The sequence below is a fragment of the Lontra canadensis genome, unplaced genomic scaffold (assembly GCF_010015895.1).
Source record: "Lontra canadensis isolate GAN:19392208 unplaced genomic scaffold, GSC_riverotter_1.0 scaffold98, whole genome shotgun sequence".
Taxonomy (NCBI): Eukaryota; Metazoa; Chordata; class Mammalia; order Carnivora; family Mustelidae; genus Lontra; species Lontra canadensis.
The window spans coordinates 5,830,592-5,854,713 of NW_022631092.1; the positions used below are offsets into that span (position 1 = coordinate 5,830,592).

The following is a 24,122-nucleotide window of genomic DNA, read 5'->3' on the forward strand; positions in this document are numbered from 1 at the left end:
TACTCAACTCTGCCATTGTAGCACAAAAGCAGACAGACAATATATAAACAAATGGACATAGCTTTGTTCCAGTAAAGCTTTAGTTACAAAAACAGTGGTCCATAGTTTGCCAATCTTGGATGTAAATCTTCAAATCCCTGGAAAGTGAACATTAATTAAATTTTTTGGAAAGACAATTTATTATATTGAAATAACAGACCCATTTGAAATTATGCCCCTGAGTTATTCTTTTTCTTCCTTCCCTCCTTCCTTCTTCTTTCCCTCTTTTCTTTTTCTCCTCCTCCTTCCCCTCCTCCTTCTCCTCCTCCTTTTTAAAAATAAATGTGCTTATATGCTATCTAATGTTTTAAACTGCAACTCAGGGGGCTCCTGGGTGGCTCAGTTGGTTAGGTGTCTCCTTGATTTCAGCTCAGGTCATCATCTCAGGGTTGTGAGATGGAGCCTTGCCTCAGGCTCTGTGCTGGGCATGGAGTCTGCTTAAGATTCTTTCTCTCTCTCCCTCCCTTTGCCCCTCCTCCTCCCCTCCTTTAATTTATGAAAATAAATTAAAAAAATAAATAAACCACAACTAGATCTCAGTGCTTTTCAACTCCAAAGTCCTATAAGTCCCAAGATCACCAATGAGATACGAATGTGCAATTAACATAAATAGAAGTGATATTTGAGGGCAAGATAATTCTGTTGGGCATAAGATAGATAAGAGCAAAAGGTTAAGCAGCTGTTCTAATGCTTAAACCTAAGCAAGAAATGATATAAAGACACACGGGAAGCATAGTATGGCGTAACTCTGAAATGTTAAGAAGCAACTGCAGCAAACAGACCAATATGGGCAGGAGAGGCGAGCAAGTTGCTCTTTCTGAGCAATAGTGATCTGCCATTCTATGGTGCAAAGTTCTTTCTGTACAAACCAAAATGATTTTTAAGTGTACCCAATGTGTAAAGAATCACTGGTCAGTCTTTCTGTCACACCCACACATAGAGATAACCCAGTCACTACAGAGTAAAGAGATAATGACACACTAACAGGCAACATGAGACGGTGCGCCTTATAATAAATGAACAAGAAGCTTCTTTTCTTTCACAGGAAAATTGGCTTCCTTTCTTTTTTAATCTCAATAGGACCTTCAAGACTATCAGTTGATATTTGAATTTCTGAGCAGAATCGTGTAAGGAACAAATTTTGTTTTTTAATTCTCAGATACAGTGAATACTCCCTAAAGAACAAAGCAGCAAAGGGAAAGAAACACAAATTCACCAGTATTTGAGACTGGCATTATCTCTAATGGCCGCTTCGTTAACACTACAGTAACCCTTTAATCTGGGACACTAAGATACACTATATTTCCTGCACTCTAAGTAAGAGGAGACTTGAAAGGCTTTCAGGAAAAAAATAAGGATGGTAGCAAATGGCATGAAAGATGAAGCAAACAGCAAAGGAATGATTTCTGGAGGTAATTCAGCTCTTCCAGTTTGCTGCATCACTTTTAGTCGAGGGGAGAGGGGAACCCAGGGATTATTCTAATATAAAGTTCGTATTTCAAATATACATAATAGTAGACATGAAAATTCCACAGGTTTCTCAAGTTCAACCTATCCACAATCAAATTCATCATACCCCTCCTCACAATGAAGGGTTCCCCGATCCTCTTGGTCAATCATATCCAAAAGTTGGGTCATAGCTTCTGATTTTTTTCTATATATCCCTAGTTTGAATGAATGAATGAGTAGGTGCATATTTTTCTCTCATCCCAGTGGTCCTGTGAATGCTGTTCCTTCTGCCTAAAATGCAGGTCTCCTCTAATTTAGTTTAACTAGAAGTCACTGCTTTGTGTCTCAGCCTTAGGTGTCACCTCCTCCTAGAAGCCTTCATCATAACCTCTCACATTCATTCTTTGCTGCTTTGGTAATACCTGTTCCTGTCACATGATTTGGTAAGCATTTCTTTACCTGTCTGGTTCCTTCCACTACCGGGTGAACTTGAAAGCAGTGCATCTGTCATTCATTCGTTTGTTCATTCACTAACCCAAATATTTCGGAGTAGCTACTATGGAACTCATATCATTTTAGGCACTGAAGATTCAGCAGTGAAATCAGGTGAAGATTTCAATCTTAAGAGAGCCTATGTTTCAGTAAAGAAAGAGATGAATAAGTAAACTGTATGGTATGACAATATTGATAAGCCTTATCAGAGAAAAATAAGGCAGGGAAGAGGAATACTGAGTGTGTATATATGGAGGAAGGTGGTATTCGGAATTTAAAATAGGGTTCTCAGTGAATGTTTCATTCTCAGTGAATGCCTCACTGAGAATGGGGCTTTTGAACCAAGAATGGAAAGAGATGAAGTGAGCCGGGCATGTAACTGGATGATGTGTGCTCCAGACTAGCGGCTACAGCAAGTGCAAAGGGCAGAAGCATACCTAGTGTGCTCAAGGAATAGCAAGGAGGCTAGTGTGGCTGCAACTGACGAAGTGAGAGCAGAAGCTAGGAAAAGAGACAGAGGGAATTCATGTACAATAGCCGATAGGACCCAAAGACGTCGGCTTTTATTCTGAGTAGAGCAGGAAGCTAACGGAGGATCCGGGGCAGTGGAGCAATATAATCAGCCCTCTGTTTTAAAAAGATCACTCAGGCTGATATCTTGAGAACAGATGGTAGGGGGGACAACAATGAAAGCAGGGGAAGTAGAACACCACTGCAATGACTCAGATGAGAGGAGAAGCTGGCTTGGACCAGGGCAACAGTGTGGCAGTAGTGAGACAGGAACTACTGATGGGATATGGATACAGGGTATAACACAAAGGAGTCAAAATTAGATCCAGGATTTTCGGCTAGAGCACAGGTATAGAGTTGCTCTACACTGAGATGGGGACGACTGGGGAGAGTAGTTTGGGAGGGACAGATTAGGAATTTGTTTTGTGACATGTGAGTGTGAGTTGCCTGGTGTAAAGTGTTTAATGATGATGATGGTAACAATACCTAACACTGAGCCGCTATGGCAGGCTACTTTGCACACTTTGCTTATATTTACTTATTTAATATTCACAATAATCACATGCAGTGGGTATTAGTATTATCCTTTTTTTAATAGGTGGGGAAAAGTAGGTAGCTGAGCCAAGATTAAATGCAAGCACCTGACTCCCTAGAGTCTAAGCCCTTAACCTACGCTATACTGCTTCTGTGATGGAAATACCACAATGGAGGTCAGAGAAGATGCCTGAAGAAGTTTCAGTCATCAGTATAGCGATGGTATTTAAATCCATGACACTGGATGACATCATCAAGGGAGACATGTAGGTAGAGAAGAGTCCACAGACTGGGAAGTAGGCAGCAATATGAGGGAAAACCAAGACCATGATCTCTGAACTCCAAATGAACAGTGTTTCATAGCAGGAGAGGAATGGACTACGACAAATTTGCTAACAGGTCAGGTAAGGGGGCAGTAGGATCCTTGGAATAATGATACAGAAGAAAACTTAGTAAGAACAGCTTTGGTGGAGTGGAGCAGGTAAAAGCCTGATTAAATAGGTTTAACAGCGGAAGGGAGGGTAGAAACTGAGGCACCAAGAAACTTTTTTTTTTTTAAGAGGATCTGTTTTGATTCACCATAGAAAGAAAAACTGAAATGAAAAGGTGTGTGGGGCGCACTGCTGGAGTAAGGAGGAGCTGGAGTAAGAAGAGTCTAGTGGAGGAGTTGGCCTCGGCTGGGAGCACAGACAGTTCATTCCTTGCACACGAGGGAAAACAGAGCATACGGGCATGGACACAGACGGATGTGGTGGCAGCACATGCAAGGGTTTTCTTCTGATTGATTCTAGTTTTTCAGTGAAGTAGGAAGCAAGGTCATCAGCCGAAAGAGAGAACAGAGTAAAAAAAATTCTGGAAACTTAAGGAAAAAGGAGGAGGTGTCAAATAGTTATCTAAAAATGAGATATTAAATGAGTTTAAAAAAAATGAAGATTGCCTTGCTCCTCCTTATATCTGGATAGCCTAGCACAGTCCCTAGTTTGTTTGAGACACTAAGACTTGAGCTTGAGAACCACTGTTTTTTATTTTTCAGGTTTTTTTAAGATTTTTTTTTTTTTTTTTTTTTACAGATCACAAGTAGGCAGAGGCAGGCAGAGAGAGACAGGAGGAGGAGGCAGGCTCCCCGCCGAGCAGAGAGCCCGATGCAGGACTCGATCCCAGGACCCCGAGATCATGACCTGAGCTGAAGGCAGAGGCTTTAACCACTGAGCCACCCAGGCGCCCCTTTTTTTCAGGTTTTTAAAGATTTATTTATTTGAGAGATTGCCCAAGAGAGCACATGAGTGGGAGGGCACGGGGGAAAGAGAGAGAATCTCAAGCAGACTCCGGGCTGAGCAAGGAGCCTAACGTGGGGCTCAATCTCACAACCCTGAGATCAAGATCTGAGCTGAGTTCAAGAGTCAGATGCTTAAGTGACTGAGCCATCCTGGTGCCCCATTCCCTCACTTTAAAGAAAAGGATTCAGAATGAAGGTAAGCACAAAGTATGATTTGTTATAGAGAAGAAAATCTGGGAAATATAAAACAGAACGTAGATGTGAGTACACGTATTTAAGAGCAGTCATAAATATCACACAATGTTCACTCTTTAGAATTCGGTAAAAACACTATAACCACACATTACTTTTCAACCATGCATTCTCTAAAACATTACCATTTCTAATGATGCCATTTGACAACTGAAAAAGTGTAAGAACATGAGAAAAATATATTTGGCAATACATTAACAGGATCTGCTAGAACAGATATGTTTTTGGTGATTTTTATAGAGTTAAAGCGCCCCCCCCCTCCTCAAAGTGACATAATAGCTCAGAGAAGAATTCACAAACTCAAATGCCTTCAGGATTTAGAGCAGGTAACAAAATGAGTGAAACAGGCTCAGGTAAGGACAACAGGGAGTTGCAGGGATTGTGGCAAACAGGCAACTGAAGGGTACAGTGGCTACTCAGCAGAAGCTACTGTTGCCACATGGAAAGCATTCTATTTTGCCAGATCTTCTAATTCTTAAGATAGATACTCTACTTTTTATGTGAAAACTTTCAGTATTTGAAATTTTGGCAACTAATTCAAATTTATAAACTGTGCTCAGGGCATACAAAACATGTTTGTGGGAAGCATTCAGGCCCCTGAGCTACCGGGTGTACTTCTGAATGACAGAACATCAATATGGAGTAGGTGAAAAACGGCACCAACTTTCAGAAAAACTTGGTTTCGGGGTAGACGCCGCCCATTACTACTAACTGGGTGACCTTTTGGAGCTTGTTTATTCATTTGTAAAATGTAGTTTCATGAACTCTCCTGTTTAATTCATTGAGTGGTTATGAGTGGCAAGATTACAAAGTAGGTCAAAGCATATCATAAAGGTCTGTGTACATATAAGCAAACAGCTGTGAGATAGTGGAAAATATATATTGGTCTCTGCCCCTGGTTCTGGGCACAAAGCTTCTGAAAACCTTATAATTTCCTAATTTCCCAAGTGAGAAGAGCACTGTGAGCATCCCTTGTTTTAATATTTGGTCTTTGACTCCATTCTGGACACAGAGCTCCTAAAACCCTTGTAAATTCCCAAGTGAGAAGAGCACTAGGAACATCTTTTGTTGGATGAGACAACTCTGGGGAGGCTCCTAGACAAGCACTGGTCATGAGAACAGAAGAAGCCATGATTAAAGGCTTGGGTTTTTTGGCCCCACCTCATACTCCAGCCCTCAGAGAGGGAGAGGGGCTAGAAATGGAATTGATAATTGGCCATGCCTATGTGAGGAAGCCTCAATAAAATCCCAAGAGTACAAGGTTCAGAGAGCTTCCAGGTTGGTGAACACATCATACCAGGAAAGTGTCACACTCCCTCTCCACAGGGACAGAAACTCCTGTGCCTGGAATCCTCCCAGACCTCACACTACGTAGCTCTAGCTTTGGCTGTTCTGTTTCTGTTATCGCATATTTTAAATAAACTAGTAAACATAAGTGTTTCCCTAAGTTTTGTGAACTGCTCTAGCAAATTAAACCTGAAGAGGAGGTTGTGGGAGCCTCCAATTTGTAGCCAAACTGGACAGAAGCTGTAGGTAACCTGGGGACCTCTAACTTATGACTGGCATCTAAAGTAGGGTGGGAGCAGTCTTATGGGACTGTGCCCTTAACCCATGGGCTCAGACTCTCTCTAGGAAGACAGTGTCAGAACAGAGTTAAATTGTGGGAAAACTAGCTGATGTCGCAAAAAATTGCTTGGTATCAGGAAAAAAAAAAAAAAGCTCTACACATTTGGAGACCACAAATTAAGTATTTTGTATGAATAGTAAACACACAGGAGAAAGACTCACAGGAGGTAGACTGAATTGAATTTTTCCAGTATGATGGCTTTAAAGAGGCCTAATAGGGTAGCCTAAGAACATTTCATATCTCTGTATTAGATCAGTTCCTCATAAAATGTAAATACAGATTACTTAGCTCATGGAGTTCTTCAAATATCTTAAAATTATAACATCTTTTTCAAGTGTTAAGTGTCGTGTAATTACTTGGTTAATCAAGTATTTGCTTGGTATGGCCAAATGCACTAATGAACCTGTATATAGTACTTTCCTAAAAAGCTGAGTACCTTCTTGGCTCTCCTAACAATGGTGAGCAATTTAACGGAGCTAGCTTGGAAAAAGTTGTTTCAGGTTTTCAGGGTTTTTCCCTGCTTTAAGGGGAAAAGCTTACAATGGGCTAAACAGTAACAGTTCTGTAACAGACTCGGGTTTATCCGTTCCCTATTGTGAACGCTTGTGCAGATACTCCTCTCATTAAATGGTGACGCAGGAATAGAGAAGTGACTGGCTGGTCAGGTTCAGGAAATAACGTAGGAAAGCGAGGAAGCAGTCCTCCTAGCCATGATTTATAAACTCAAATTCAGGCTTAAAATCCTTCCATCTACCTACTTTTGTACAAATATGTTTAATGGAAACACCTCTTGATAACTGTTGTTCTCTTTATCCTGGACCATTAAACGATACATGAGCGTAGGGCTAAGAAAGTCTCAAAATTTATGGGAAACTATCCTGGTTAAAAACTCCCTATAATCATATTGTAGTAACTTTGTATGGTTACAGATGGTAAGTACACTTATCATAGTGAGTGTTTCATAATGTAATTAATTATAAAATCACTATCTCATACATTTGAAACTAATACACGTCAACTATATTTTAATTAAAAAAGATAAACTTCCTACCATATACTGTTCTATGAGATTCTTCATTTTCAGCTTTCATTAAACCACATCTGGCCTGGCAAGTTTGACAAACCAAGTCTCTTTGACCAGCCTATTTCCTGTAGCTTAGTGTGGAAATGAACTGAACGATGGCAACTTGAAAGATTTAAAAGGCTCCATTTTAAAAAGTTTTTCAAAAAAATAAATAAAAGTTTTTCATTTAAAAGCACATTTCTGGTAAGATTATGGGTAATGCTCTTTTCCTGTTGGTTTTCCAAACTTTCAAAATGACTTACTATAATTTTAAAAATTTTATGTTAGAATAAACCTGCCATAAAAAGAATTCTCCTCCCAATAACAAAAGAATTCTGACAGTCACATTTGCTCATAGATGTTATAATGAGATTGTTTAGCATCATTTCCCCCCTTTCTTTAAAGTTTTTTTTTTTTTTTTTTAAGATTTTAGTTATTTATGTGACAGAGAGAGAGCATGCACACACATAAGCAGGGGGAGCAGCAGGCAGAAGGAGAGGGAGAAGCAGTCCCCTGCTAAGCAAGGAGACTGACGCAGGGCTCGCCGATCCCAGGACCGAATCGGACCTGAGCCAAAGGCAGACGCTTAATCGACTGAGCCACCCAGGCGCCACTCCCCGCATACCTTTTTAAAAGTTTTTATTTAAATTCCAGTTAGTTAACATACAGTGTAATATTAGTTTCAGGTGTACAATTTAGTGACTCAACACCTCCATATGACACCCAGTGCTCATCCGCTTAGCATCTTTTATGAGAGTAAAACTCAGTAGTGTGATTTAGATATCTCCAAATTAATAAAATGCTAGTTTGAACTACTGAAAAAGACTCTTTAAGACCTTAATAAAGAAGTAAGTTGACTAGAGATAAAATCCGAAATTAAATTATTACCCTCAAAGAAGAAAGTAAAATGAGTTTATAGGAAGCTATTTATTAACATCTTCTAAGGTTAAATCTTTTATTTTTTTAAAGTTTTTTTTTTTTTTCAAGTAATCTATATACCCAGTGACGGGCTTAATCCATAACCCAAGATCAAGAGTCACATACTCCACTGACAGAACCAGCCAGGCACCCAAGCAAGGTTAAATCTTTTAAACTTCGGTTGTAACTAATATGAAAACAGAGTAATTATATAGCACAGTGATTAAGAATGTGAGCTCTGGAGTCCAATTATCTGGGTCCAAATTTTAGCTTCTTAACTTACTCTGTGAACTTGGGCAGGTCACTTCCATAAACTTTAGTTTCCTCATTGTAAAACGGAGAATAATTATTTCAGCATTATTTTAAGGATTAAGTGAGAGGATTCCTGATTTTCTTTCTTAGGCCATATAAATTTATGTTGCAAAATACAGTGAAACAGCTAAGAAGCACAGTGTGACCCAGTTCGGCTATGCTGTAGGTGAACCATGACTCCACTCTGTATAGCAATAAATATTGCCACTTTGGGGTTGATTTCAAAATGAGAGCTACCTTTGTTCCCTAACACCATGTTATAACTTCTTAATAAGCCTTCTTTTGGTATGTTTTTTCTATAAATTATATCAATATTTTCTATAATCTAGTCTTCTATACGAGGTCTACACAAGGTTGTTTTTACTAAAGTAGAGATGTTAAAAACTGATCACTTGGAATCTACTTTAAACTGTATAATAATTAGTGGTGTGAAATTGCTTTGAGAAATTCTACTTGGGGGGCAGCTGGGTGGCTCAGTGGGTTAAGCCTCTGCCTTCAGCTCAGGTCATGATCTCAGGGCCCTGGGATCAGGGTACCCCGCATCGGGCTCTCTGCTTGGTGGGGAGCCTGCTTCCCCCTCTCTCTCTGGCTGTCTCTCTGCCTACTTGTGATCTCTCTCTCTCTGTCAAATAAATAAAAATTTAAAAAAAAATCTTAAAAAAAAAATTCTATTTGGGAAAGAATATACAGCTACCAAAGAAACTTCCTCAACAATTCTATTGAGTATTTATACAATTGACCCTTAAACACACTGCCCTGTGCAAATCTACATGCATCTTATTTTTTTATAACTACAGTACAGAACTGTAAATTTATTTTTTTCTTAAGATTTTCTTAATAACATTTTCCTTTCTCTGGATTACTTTATCATAAAAATACAGTATATAAAATATATAACATACAAAATATGTGTTGATCAACTATTTATGTTATTGGTAAGGTCAACAGTAGGCTATTAGAGTTAAGTTCCTGGGGAGTAAAAAAAATCATACAGCACTTTTTGACTACAGAGAGGGTTGGAGGCCCTGACCCCAGGCACTGTTCAGGGTTAACCGTAATGATGCAAATGTCTATAGGATTAATTCTTTCTAGATATGGACCTGTTCATTTAACTCAAACTCAAATGTCTACTAGAAATTTTATTGTGACATGTGGGTAAATTATATGACTCTCTATTTCAGATTGACAGCAGTAACTGAATCAAGCTATTCAATCTAAAGTCTCTTCAAATTTGTTTATAAACAAATCAGGTGGGCTATATGAACACATAAAAACCAGTCACAACTAAAATATTTACTTGAGAATAAAATGGAAACTATTTGATCTTTAAAACAAAATTTCAAAGTAACAAAACCACCCAGTAAAAAACCAAAAAACCCAAAAAACAAAAAATGATGGGATTTTTATATTCACATTAACTCTTAGTAATTTATACCCAATGACAGTAGTGTTTTCTTATACTGTTAAATCTGAATTATTTCCTAGCACTTACTTAAACAATGATAAATTTTGACAAAAATGTTAGAAATGTGTTTACCTATTTATATATATATTCTTAATTCTAAGGAAATAGGAACATTAAATAACAAATACTTGAAAAGCATGTACAGAAGGAATATCCCATATGATGACAGATTATTTGGTAGACAACTAATTAAGATAGTTTTTTTTAGATTAGCAGACCAGACTAAAAATGACAGAATCCCCAAAGATAAATTTCTGTACTTTCACTCACTTCACCCGAAATTTAATTTAGACTGAAAAAAAGCATTTGCAATGAATGTAAAATTTGAGGTACATTCAATTTCCACTTGAACTTATTAACATTTCCTCCCATTTCTGTCAATATTGAGCACTAAGTAAAACCCACTTGTTAAAAAACCCAGCTAATATGCTAATATGAACAGCTTTGCAAGATCAAATTAAACACCTAGCCTTGTGGAAATAATACTTTTTCAACCTATTTGCTTTCTTTACTGGACTTTAGAATAAACAGACACACAGTTAATATCATAGATAGCAACTTGCCAATTAATTTCCATATATAGTCAAATCAATTCCTGTATTATAAAGAAACAAATGTCAGTGCTATACTGGGGGTGTAACTCCTTATAAAGCAAGCACGAATGTGGCATCAAACTTACTTTTCCAAAGAAGCCTTTGAAGAACTTCCTTTCCTGGAGGAACAGGGGGACAAGTCGAGTGCTATTATTGTATGGGCTAAATGTCCCAGGGTTCATACCAATAAGCACATACAGAAGTTGGGTAAAGGGCAAAGTAGGAGAAGGGGAGGGAGTGAGAGTTTTAAAGAGTTATCCATACCAGGAGTGACAGGGAAAAAGGAAGGGTGCATGAAAATGCAGGGAGACATACTGTATGGCCTAAGAATCCATAGGAAGAGAAGAAATCAGAACCTGGATCCATGCAGAGCAACTAGTTAGTTTAGTATTCTCTATTTACTTCTGAAACAGAGATTATCCAAATTTGGCAGCAGAGAAAAAGATTAATAAGACATACTGGTTCGGTGAGATTTGTATTTTAAATTTCCTAATAGTGAGTAGTAAGTACATTTTTCAATTTCCATATACATTTTTCAATTTAAAAACCAGTGGTCTACTATATGGAAGTCATCAACTTAAAAAAAAGTCCACATTTGGATAACAGCATAATCACATAAAAATGCAATACATAAAATTAAATTATGAGTGTGCAGCAAGAATCTTTGTCAGACTTTTTCTTACCAAGTTCAAGATGTCACTTAGAGAATCTTTACTCATCCATTGGGATCAATTTGTAAGTATGAATATGTGTGGGCTGATCAATGCCACAACAATCATGGGGAAATAACAGATATGTTCTATTCTAAACAGAGAATAAATTGTCTTTAAAGAACACAAAGGTAATGCTTTCACTGCAGGTGAAAAAAAATATATCTGTGGACCACAACTGAAATTTTTAAAACAGGCTTTTGTTTTCTTTTAAAATGATACTGTTTTAGAATAATGAAACTTGCATTGACAATTATAAGTATGTAACTCTGAAACTACGTAGATAAGAGAGAAATCATCTCTGGTTCCAGTACCAATTTTTAAGCTTGTAGAAATTTTGAAAGCTGGCCACCATTTAAGATCAGAAGAACTTATATGAAGTAGACGGGTTCTAACCCAAGCTATCTTAACTTTATATTTCCTAATTTTGGTTGAACTATTTAAGCCTTTAGTTTTTATAATCAGTTTTTAATGTTGGATAAATGCCCAGAAAAAGACAAATGTACTGAAATTTTACTCTCTCGGACAATTTATAAACTCATTCACTACTCTCAAACACTGAAGAGTTTGTTTCCTACCTAAGTTACAAACAGCATCAAATATTTCCAAAAAATGTTTTGAATTTAAGCTGGAAAAACAATAAATTGGGGTAGTTACTGCAATAAGACTAAGTTTACTTCTACTGCCAAGTTTGGTGACCCTAGTTTTGTTAGACTGTGAGTGACCATCAGCTTTTAAAGATACAGCCAAAGATAAAAGATTCACCATTCTTGAGGGAGAGGGAGGTGAGGGAAAGAGATCTGTTAATATTTAGTTCGGCTCCCATAAAATCTCTTGTTAAACATGTAGTATGCCCTCTTTTCTTCAAAGACCTCAGTTGTTAATGAAAAAAGTTGACGTGCAAAATGCATTAAAAGATAGTTATTAGAGAACGTTAGTGCTTTTTTCTAAAAAAAACAAGTTATGATTCTTTTACCTGCTAAAACAAGAACATATATTAAAGCAAATATATCAAATAGTGAATAAAAAAATAACATATTAGAAACTGTCAGTATAATGGAACTAGTCTAAAACCAAGACAGAGAGGGAGAGATATTTAGAGACAATGGGAAGAAGAGACCTTTAAAAGGAAAGAACATCTTGGACCAGTGTCAGCAAGATAACCAAAGGCCCGATACACCTTTTACAAAATAGACTAATAAATGATGTTACTACTCACCCTTCAACTATGTCAATAAAGGCACTGAAAATGGGCAATAGCTGTTTCTGCCATTTATCGAATATGATCTAAGTCCTAAAGTGGCTAATTTGTGCACGTATGTCACAAAACAAATGAGCTGAAAATAGCTGTAATTAACTTCATCATACAAAGTAAAAAGAATTTAAACATTTATGCTCTGAGAAGCAGGTTTAAAACTTAATCTTAAAAAAAGATGACCCCCTTTAGTTTTATCTTTTCATTTGAGAATATTAATTATGCAGGTAACTTCTAGTTGATGTTAAAGTGATCCTAAATTGTAAGGGACTACTTGAGGATAAATAAGAACTATATTTGCAAATTTTCCGGCTTCTTCAATTATTTGCAAATTTAAAAAGCTCCAGAATGTCACATTTTTAGTTCAAACATCATTCAAGTGATAGGTTTAAGATGTTTGTTTTGCTACTTAACTTGTACATCTGAGCTATGTAATTATTTAATTTAAAACTCTGGCATTCAAATTAGTTCCATAAACATGTTATTTCTTCTTTAATCTGTAAGCCTGTATACTTCCACATTTACTTCCATTTATTTGAAACTCTAAGGAAGAAGACATAGCTTTTGGCACAATATAAGCATCTGGTATAGCAGATTATAAATGTCAGATGAATGTTTGGTAAGGGTGGGGAGGCAACTAGAAATTTCTTCATAGTAAAAATATGAAAAGACAAAAATCTAAAATATTTGTGGACTAATATGGTCTGAGAAGAACAACATCCTGAAGACTTCCGACTTTCTGGAAACTTCTCAGTATAGCATTAGAAAGAGTATTTATAGGAGGAAGTTTCATTGAGTACAATAAACAGGAAATTGACCCCAAAATTCAATCTTATTTTTAAATACATGTTTATCTACGTGAAACTATGCACAACATTTGCCCCAAGTCTTTTGGATAGTATTAGTCTGAAAAATTTTAAATAATTTCTTGAATGAAAAGTTCAGAAGTGGTCAATTTCCCCTCAGTGTTCAAAAGTTTAAGTATGTCCAGAAAAGCAATCAACATACTTATAAAACTTCATATTAGTCATAAATGACCACATGGAAGTACGAATCATTTAGAGATAAACAAAAGGCTTTCATAAACTTTAAGGCATTAAATGTAAGATAGGGTTATGATAATTGTTATGAGATTTGACTTGACCATATTGAGGACTGAATTGTTTTCTGTATATTCTAGAAATAATTTCTGAGTGGCTACTATGTGCCAGACACTGTTCCAGGCATACGTATAATTTTTTAAATGGCAATTTGGTTTCTATTTCTGGTGAAAAACAAACTTCTTAAATTTTTTTATCTAAACAGTCCTACATCTCAAGTAGGACTTGAGATGTTTATAGTTTATAATCTTCATGATCAAAAAAATAAAAAGGTAAAAAAATTCACTCAATTAAAAAAATTATTCTTTTTAAAGTTTATTTTAATTCCTACACCCAACGTGGGGCTCGAACCCATGACCCAGATCAAGAGTCACATGCATTTCTGACTGAGCCAGCCAGGTGCCCCTAAAAAAAAATTAGTTTTAAAACTAAATGGTGGGGACGCCTGGGTGGCTCAGTTGGTTAAGCAGCTGCCTTCGGCTCAGGTCATGATCCCAGCGTCCTGGGATCGAGTCCCACATTGGGCTCCTTGCTCGGCAGGGAGCCTGCTTCTCCCTCTGCCTCTGCCTGCCATTCTGTCTGCCTGTGCTCGCTCTCTCTCCCTCTCTCTCTGACAAATAAAATCTTAAAAAAAAAAACAAAAAACAAAAAACTAAATGGTGAATAGTGGCTATCTCTGTGATTACAAAAAAATTTTATGTACTGTTTTTACTCATTTACACAATGAACTTATACAATCTATATAATGAAGAGATGCTTCTAATTAAATGTAGGCTTAAAAAAAACTAGTTAAGAGGATTCACTGCTCATTAAACTAAAATACCATTTCTTAATGTCTTCTGTGCAAATTAAAATCATCCCTAGTTTTCCCTTATTTAGACAGTGAACATGAAGCCATGCTCTGAATTAGAAGACTTTCTAAAGGCTCATTCCACAATGACCGTCTACCTGCAAGTTATGTAAGTTAAAAGATTTTGGTAACTATTTGTAGTTTGTTTCAGGTCTATTTAATCTATGCACTGATTTGCCTGTTGTTTTCAGTCATTAGTATTATGATGTTTAAATATTCTTTAATGACTAGTAGGACAAATCATTATATTACTTTAAAAATTTTCCAAGCTAAACTTACTCTTTTAGTGAAATTGGAATTATTCTGTTAAAGAAGAGATTGAATTTATGTTTCTTGGAAAATTACATTGTCTGAGGGTGTATTTAACTGGAGAATATATTCAGATAGACATGACAAGTCTATAAATTATAGCTTCACATACCATAACAGATGAAAGTAAGTCCCCTTAACATTAATGATGATTAGAATAGGAAGGGCTTCAATCATTTAAGAATTTAAATGACCATAATCTGAGGTAAATGGTATGTATGTATGTATAGGCAGTATACCATATGTCTACATATTGGGGGTTCTTTTTTGTTCCTTGCATACTATAATCAGTTATTTCTCTCCTCCTTTCCCTTTTACAACAGATTCACAGACATTTGTTCCAAAATATAATACACTTCTCTAAATTGGTTGCTTCTTTAGTCTTGTATCTTTTATAATGAGGGATTATGGATGAGAGATCATATAAAATATACCAAGCAGAAAGGTTTTGATAAGCAAATTGAGGGGGGGAAAAAAGCACTCATTAGTAGCCAAACTTGTGGCAGCCTACCATACCAGCAAACCCAAAGCAAACAAGTATTTATGCTGTCTGGGGCAAGGGCATGCAGAAGTAATGGTTAAAGCTTTCACAGCAAAGAGTTTGGAAAAAGGCCACACATTGGAGAGAAGGAAGGTTGTGAAGAGGATCGTCAGAGTTTATGAGACATTTCAAACCTATCCAAAATATGATATTAACACTTCTATGTGAACCTTTGTGAACTCTGAATCCATTCTCTCCTTTTATTAAATACACAAGGATGTGCCTGGGATTTAGTCTCAGGTATAACAGGCAAAGACAATATTATTCATCCTAGAAAAGGACTCTCCATTTCAAGTATGCTTAAGTTTGTGAAAAAGGCAGGGGAAAGACACTGCTTATGTTAGAGTGGTATACAGAAGGAATCTGGAGAGTAGTAGTCAAGATAGTAAGTCCTGCCCCAACTGTAAGCCTCACTAGCCATCATCACAGATAACTCTACCTTCCACTGTTTCTTAGAGTAAATTTAACAACAGCAATTTATAACCCAGTTATCACAGTTAGGTTAAGACACTAACTGTAACAGTTTTCTCCTGGTTTTAGAACATTATTCACCTGTAAGATTTCATACCACTTATTTCACATGGGTTCTGAATCCAAAGTACCTTTTGGATAATGTCTGGCCTAAACCGACGAAGTTGGTCTTTATAATTTACGCCTTTGGACAGATAGCATGAGAAGCTCTTTACTAGAGCCCACATCTTTTGCCTTAAGAGAAACACTGGTCTTACTGGATAGTGAATCACTAAAATTTACTGAACAAAATCTCTTCAGAAAATATTTCAGTATATAGATCAACAGTGGCAATCATCAAATACATACAGCTTTCAATCTTTTCACAGCATCTTCGCAGATGTGCATTCCTCTTGACTCATCAACTTCTACGTGGCCAAGGTACTGCAGAAAAGAAGAAAAAAGGGTTATTGCTATGCATATTGAGTAGCTACTATATGGTAGGTATTAGTTGGAAGAAAACTGAATATTAAAATTTCTGCACTCAAGAAACTGCCACTGTATAAGGGTTAAGATGCTATTTTACTTACCCTCAGTGTCCTCATATGAATGAAATTCAGAATAAATGTCTCAAAAAATTGTTATGGAGAAGTGAAAAAGTAATGGTAGGCACTAAACGTTACCTAAATTTATTGGATCTGAAGATAACAACGGCCTGTGTTAGACACAGTTACTGTATCTCTGAACACAAAAATAATCCTAAAACAAAATGTATACATATATAAATATATATACACACATACTGAAAAAGGCACAAATAAAAATAAGTTATTCAAAGGCTGAAGAGATCACATATCCTTTTATGGGGAGCATATAAGAGCAGGGGAGAGAATTAAAAAGACAAATTTTAAGAAGACAATACATTTAAAAGATGTGTAGAATTTGAAGAGGCAAAAACTGAAAGGCTGGGAAACCATTTTAGTAAAAAGAATTTAAGAAAAGTTATAGGTGTGGAATAGCGTAACTATCTATCAGCAAGTACTCCTGTTTGGCTAGGATTTGAGATATGTACAGCTGGGGAATCTGAACGCTGGAATGAGTCTCTACTTAATTCTAGAGTCAACAGAGAGATAATCAAGTGTATTTTTTTTTCCAAGACAGTAATGCAATTCAAATTATACCTTTGTATGGGAATAGCCTTGGGAAAGATAAAGACAGGATGGTGAAAATATTACCAAAATGCTCTCTTTTAAAAAGGAAATTTGATCTGGTTCTGGGTACAACTGAGTAGACTCAATCTTCCCTGTCCCACCCATTGAATGAAACCATAAAACCTGAACAGAACATATTTCAAGTCCCTTTTGTAAAGAGCAGAAAAGTTGTCTGAGAAGAATACAAGGATCCAAGGTATTTCTGAACTGGCAAGGAGTTTACCTCCCACTCTCCTGCTCCATTTTCCCCCTTCCCCTTTCTGATACTTCCAATTTGGACTTAATACAGCCAGAAATCCAAAACTGTGTGCTGTCGCAAAGAAAGAACTCTAGAAAAAGCACTCTTGCTGTGGCTCAAGGATCAAATAAGGAAATGCCTTATCTTCAGAGAGAGTATAGGAATCTCTCTCCCTTTTACTTATCTCTTATTTTTCTTCTCACACCCCAGCTCCCAAAGCTATCCTGTACTGGTGGTAGCAGTGGAAACCTGCAAGAGCCTGAGAGCAGAACTTTCCTCTTGGTATAGTGAAATTGTGATTCCAGGAAGATGAACCAATGCCCTTTCTGCTTCTTTCCCCTCCTTGTATATCTCCCATCATTTGGCCCTGCGTGGATGTGAAATGGTGCGAACTCATGGGAGAGTAGAATAACTAGAGCCCCAGGACACACAGGCACAGAGAGTTTAAGTAACTTGCCCAAGGTCATTCAGCTAGTGAAAACTCAAACCCAAGTGGCCTGACCCAGAACACTCTTAAAATGCATACATGGAATCTTTAACTTTTACTCAAATCTTTCCAATACTGAGTAAGTGCATAAAACCCATGAATTAAAATAAATTTAGGAAAGTACTCGACTTCAGGTAACAAAATACTTGAGGAATCAATCATAACGATCATAAACTAAGACCAAAATATCTAAAGAATTCTAAGAGCTGTAATTCTAAATATTATATAAACAGGAAGAATGCTCACTTTTTAGTGAATCAAATAATGTACCATATATAAGTTGAAAGAATATAAGTTGAAAGAATATAATCTCTTTAGGGCAAATCTGAGTTGAAAGAATATAATCTCTTTAGGGCAAATCTGAATAACATGAAATCCAGTAAGATAAATATTTACATATTCTATTTTGGATTCTCAAATGCAATGAATTTGGCTATAAATTTTACACTTTCTATCTAGATCCACATTTAGTTACATTCTTTGGTTTTACAGATGATGTACAGTGGTAAAGTACTGTTTTCTCAAATTCAATACCACTGAATCCATTATGGATACTGAGTATACATAAGAACCTCAAATTTTAGAAAATTTCTAAACTACTACATTAAAAATAATAATGTTTCATATCAATAAGAAAGGATGCTGATAGCAAATTTTCATCAGTGTACCTCTGTCTGGCTCACTACAGTGTACCTCTGTCTGGCTTTAACACAGATTCCATACTTAGTCATCTTTGCTTATCTTTTTCCTATTAAATTAGAAAAATACTAACTCAAAATTATAGGCTATCAGAAATGTCAAGTGTTTGGTAGTTCTGTCAACTAGTTCTAGATTTTCAGATTGATTTCATACTCAAGAAATAACAGAGTACTCCCTCACTGAAGCTGGTTCTCAACAGTCAGATGCTACAGTGACAGGAATATCACACTAAAATTATTATTATTATTTTTTAGGATTTTATTTATTTATTTCTCAGAGAGAGAGAGAGCACAAGCTGAGGAAACAGCAGGCAGAGGGAGAAGCAGGCTCCCCGCTGAGCAAGGAGGCTGATGTGGGACTTGATCCCAGGATGCTGGGATCATGACCTAAGCCAAAGACAGGCACTTAACTGACTGAGACACTCAGGCATCCCTACACTCAAATTCTGGAAAGCTCTATTTTTCAGCTTAGAAGACAATGATGAATGGATGTTTCAATACCTCTCTGGATGAATTAAGCTCTAAAGACGATTTCTTTATGTTTTGTTGATATCTGGCCTTTTTTAAATACCAAAAATATATTCTTAATTTCCTGGCCCAACAAGTAAGGAAAATAAAGCAGTGGAAAATAGTAAAACCTACACCACTGTTCTGACATCTTAAGAAATTCTGACATCTCATTCTTGGCAACTTGTTTTATATACTGTTAAATTCTTTTAGTCTGTTTTGTTTTTTACTCTATCCTTAATCACTGACTTGAAATGCCAAATACATATTATTAAAAGTTACATTATCCTGGACATTCTATTTTGTTTTACTGTTACTCCTATTTTGACTTATTATAGTTTAAGACTCTTTTAATAAGGGGGAGGAGCAAGATGGCAGAGGAGTAGGAGATCTAAATTTCGTCTGGTCCCAGGAATTCAACTAGTTATCAAACCATTCTGAACACCTACAAACACAACAGGAGATCAAAGAATAGCAGCAATTCTACGAACAGAAAAGCAACTACTTTCTGGAAGACAGGACATGTAGAGTAGTGAATCCTAGGTGATATACGGGAAGACAGACCATGGGGGCTGGGAGAGGAGGGAGTCTCCATCAGCCAGCTCCCGGCAAGTGAGTGGCAGAGCACAAAATCAGAACTTTTAGAAGTCTGCTCCACAGAACGAACATCACTCCAGAGGCTAAATGGGGAGTGGAATCCTCACTGGGACAGTGGGGGGTCTCAGGTCCCTTGGGGCAACGGAAAGACAGGGGGTACCTGAGTGTGGCAGAGCTCTCAGGTATTGGAGCAGGGAAGCTGGCTGCAAAGACAGAGTTGAGGAGTGGGCTCTCAGCTTGGGGTTTTCATAAATCGTGATCCACAGCACAACTAAGTCACTACTCTTCAATCAAGGACCCAACAAGTGACAGATCCAGGGAGACTCCCCTTCCTCCCCCTGGAGGAGCAGCATGGGAGTACACTGCAGGAATCTACTGGGTTTGGACATTCCAAACGGGGTTGTGTGCCAGAGACAGAAACGCTCGGTCACAGTACAGGTGAGCACAGAGTCAGCCGGAGACCAGGGACACAGGACTGATGGACTGCTTTTCTCTAAGGTCTCACTGAGGAGTGGGGCCCAAGCTCTCAGCTCCTCCGGGGCTGGATACTGGGAGGCAGCCATTTTCATTCCCATCCTCCAAAGTTATATGCAAAGCTTTCAGGAAACAAAAGCTACCAAAAGCAAACCCCAAACCTGAGCAGATTACTTAGTCTGGCCCCTGGCAAGGGTGGTGCAATTCTACCTCAGGCAAGGACATTTGAGAATCACTGCAACAGGCCTAACCCCTGGAAAATCAGCAAGAACATCCAGCCATGACCAAGTTTACTGATCAATGAGAACACAAAACTCCAGTGCTAGGAGAATACAGCACACAGAATTTTTGGCTTTTTCCCCATGATTCTTTAGTATTTCAAAATTAATTTTTTGAATTTAAAATTTTTTTTTCTTTTTCTACTTTAAAAAAAAAATTTTATTGGGCAAAGTATGTGCTATAATGGTGAGTGCTGTGAAGTGTGTAAACCTGGCAATTCAGAGACCTGTACCCCTGGGGCTAATAATACATTATATGTGAATAAAAAAATTAATTTTTTTTCTTCTTTCGTTTAACATCTTATTAATTCCTTTTTAAAAATCTTTTTTAATTTTCATTTTCATAGTCATATTCTACCCCTTCATTGTATTTAACCTTATTTTTTGTGTATATATAAGTTTTTCTCTCTTTAAAATTTTGGGATACAGTTTTTTTTTTTTAAGATTTAAAAAAAATTATTTATTTGATAGAGAGAGAGATCACAAGTAGGCAGAGAGGCAGGCAGAGGGGGGAGAGGGAAGCAGGTTCCCTACTGAGCAGAGAGCCCGATGTGGGGCTCGATCCCAGGACCCTGAGATCATGACCTGAGCCAAAGGCAGAGGCTTAACCCACTGAGCCACCGAGGCACCCCGGGATACAGTTTCTTCTAACAGACCAAAATATACCCTAAATCTAGTGTATGGTTTGTTCTAGTTTCCTGCCTGATCACGTTCTCCTTTACTTAAAATTTTTTTCTTTTTTTCAACCAACGTCTTATCAATTCCTTTTTAAAAATATTTTTAAATTTTCATATTTATAGTCATAGTTCATCCATTCATTGTATTTACCCTTATTCGTGTGTGTGTGTGTGTGTGTGTGTGTGTGTGCGTGTGCACGCACGCGTATGATTTTCTTTCTTTAAAATTTTGGGAGGCAGTTTCTTCTAACAGACCAAAATACAACCAAAATCTAGAGTATGGCTCTATTCTGTTCACCACCCTGATCATTCATAATATATACATATATTTCTCCCCCTTATATTTCCCCCCCAATTTTGGGTCTCTTCTGATTTGGTTAGTGTGTGTTTTTCTGGGGTCATTGTTACCTTTTCAGCATTTTGTTCTCTCATTCATCTATTCTTTTCTGGACAAAATGACAAAAGGGAGAGATTCACCTCAAAAAAAAAAAAGGAACAAGTGGCAGTACTGACTGCCAGGGACCTAATCAACATGGACATTAGTAAGATGGTGGAACTAGTGTTCAGAATGACGATTATTATAAAGATACTAGCACGGCTTGAAAAAAAGCACAGAAGATATTAGAGAATCCTTTTTTTGAGAAATAAAAGAACTAAAATCTAACCAAGTTGAAATAAAAAAGGCTATCAATGAGGTGCAATTAAAAAAAGAGAGACTCTAACTGCTGGGATAAATGAGGCAGAAGAGAGAATCAGTGATACAGAAGACCAAATGATGGACAATAAAGAAGCTGAGAAAAAGAGAAACAAACTACTGGATCATAAGGGGAGAATTTAAGAGATAAGTGATACCATAAGACAAAACAACATTAGAATAATTGGGATCCCAGAAGCAGAAGAAAGAGAGAGGCAGAAGGTATATTGGAGCAAATTATAGCAGAGAACTTCCCTAATTTGGGGATGGAAACAGGCATCAAAATCCAGGAGGCACAGAGAACCCCCCTCAAAATCAATAAAAATAGGTCAACAACCTGTCATCTAATAGTAAAACTTATGTCTCAGAGATAAAGAGAAAATCCTGAAAGCTCGGGGGACAAGAGGTCTGTAACCTACAACAACAGAAATATTAGATTAGCAACAGACCTATCACAGAGACCTGGCAGGCCAGAAAGGACTGGGATGATATGTTCAGAGCACTAAATGAGAAAAATATGCAGCCAAGAATACTATATCCAGCTAGGCTGTCATTGAAAATAGAAGGAGAAATAAAAATCTTCCAGGACAAACAAAAACTAAAAAAATTTGCAAACACCAGCCCTATAGGAAATACTGAAAGGGGTCCTCTAAGCAAAGAGAGAGCCTAAAAGTAACATAGACCAGCTTTTTCCGCCATTTTGGGGCCTGTCGAGGCCTGCTGGGAACAGGACTCCTCTAAAACGCCGAATAATGTCTGGAAGGCTGTGGTCCAAGGCCATTTTTGCTGGCTATAAGCGGGGTCTCCGCAACCAAAGGGAGCACACAGCTCTTCTTAAAATTGAAGGTGTATATGCTCGAGATGAAACGGAATTCTATCTAGGCAAGAGATGTGCTTACGTGTACAAAGCAAAGAACAACACAGTGACTCCTGGTGGCAAACCAAACAAAACCAGAGTAATCTGGGGAAAAGTAACTCGTGCTCATGGAAACAGCGGCATGGTTCGTGCCAAATTCCGAAGCAACCTTCCTGCTAAAGCCTTTGGCCACAGAATCCGTGTGATGCTATACCCCTCAAGGATTTAAATTGAATGAAAAGTAAATAAAGGTGTAGATTTGTTCTCTTGTAAAAAAAAAAAAAAAAAAAGGCAACATAAACCAGAAAGGAACAGAGACAATAGACAGTAACAGTCACCTTACAGGCAATACAATAGCACTAAAATCGTATCTTTCAACAGTTACCCCCCCCCCCCCCGGAATGTAAATGGGCTAAATGCCCCAATCAAAAGATACAGGGTATCAAGTTAGATAAAAAAAACAAGACTCATCAATATGCTGTCTGTAAGAGACTCACTTTAGACCCAAAGACACCTCCCGGTTTAAAGTGAGGGGGTGGAAAACCATTTAGATGCTAATGGACAGCAAAAGAAAGCTGGGGTGGCAATCCTTATCAGACAAATTAGATTTTAAACCAAAGACTGTAACAAGAGAGGAGGAAGGACACTATATCCTACTTAAAGGGTCTATCCAACAAGATGATCTAACAATTTTAAATATCTATGCCCCTAACATGGGAACAGCCAATTATATAAGCCAATTAATAACAAAACCAAAGAAACACATCTACAATAATACAATAATAGTAGGGGACTTTAACATCCCCCTCATTGAAATGGTTAGATCATCTAAGCAAAAGATCAACAAGGGACTAAGGGCTTTAAATGACACACTGGATCAGATGGACTTCACAGATATATTCAGAACATTGCATCACAAACCAACATAATAAACATTCTTCTCTAGTGCACATGGAACATTCTCCAGAATAGATCACATCCTGGGACACAAATCAGGTCTCAACTGGTACCAAAAGAATGGTATCATTCCCTGCACATTTCCGGACCACAATGCTTTGAAACTAGAATTCAATCACAAGACAAAAGTTGAAAAGAACTCAAATACATGGAGGCTAAAGAGCATCCTACTAAAGAATGAATGGGTCAACCAGGAAATTGAAGAAGAATTTTAAAAATTCATGGAAACAAATGAAAATGAAAACACAACTGTTCAAAACCTTTGAGATACAGCAAAGGTGGTCTGAAGAGGAAAAGTATATAGCAATACAAGCCTTTCTCAAGAAACAAGAAAGGTCCCATGTACACAACCTAACCCTATAACCAAAGGCATTGGAGAAAGAACAGCAAAGAAAGTCTAAACTCAGCATAAAAGAAATAATAAAGATCAGAGCTGAAATCAATGAAATAGAAACCAAAAGAACAGTTGAACAGATCAACCAAAGCAGGAGGTGGTTCCTTGAAAAAATGAGTAAGATTGATAAACCCTTGGCCAGACTTATCAAAAAGAAAAGAGAAAGGACCCGAATTAATAAAATCATGAAAGAAAGAGGAGAGATCACAACCAATACCAAAGAAATACAAACAATTTTAAGAACATATTATGAGCAACTATAAACCAGCAAATCTGACAACCTGGAAGAAATGGATGAATTCCTAGAGA

At 37.2% G+C, this 24,122-nt stretch overlaps 2 protein-coding genes across 8 annotated transcripts in view; one reads left to right on the top strand and one right to left on the bottom strand.

The window, feature by feature from the left end:
- Window positions 1-24,122, bottom strand: part of NUMB (NUMB endocytic adaptor protein) — a 79,873-nt gene that overhangs the window by 24,773 nt on the left and 30,978 nt on the right. For 5 of the 7 annotated variants that reach the window (XM_032837442.1, XM_032837441.1, XM_032837445.1 and 2 more), the window contains 2 exons: window positions 16,115-16,189; window positions 10,617-10,649 (listed from right to left, as the gene is read on the bottom strand). In XM_032837442.1, the coding sequence (XP_032693333.1) occupies window positions 10,617-10,649; window positions 16,115-16,189 (108 nt within the window). The remainder of the gene's footprint in view (window positions 1-10,616; window positions 10,650-16,114; window positions 16,190-24,122) is intronic. The other 2 variants (XM_032837448.1, XM_032837444.1) reach the window with 1 other exon arrangement.
- On the top strand, window positions 22,304-22,752 carry LOC116855077 (60S ribosomal protein L35a-like). The gene has a single exon (XM_032837452.1). The coding sequence runs from the start codon at window positions 22,359-22,361 to the stop codon at window positions 22,689-22,691; it is 333 nt and encodes a 110-aa protein (XP_032693343.1). The 5' UTR covers window positions 22,304-22,358; the 3' UTR covers window positions 22,692-22,752.

What these genes read in the sequence shown, in the direction of transcription:
- LOC116855077 (XM_032837452.1), top strand. Translation starts at nt 22,359, where the DNA reads ATGTCTGGAAGGCTGTGGTCCAAGGCCATTTTTGCTGGCTATAAGCGG.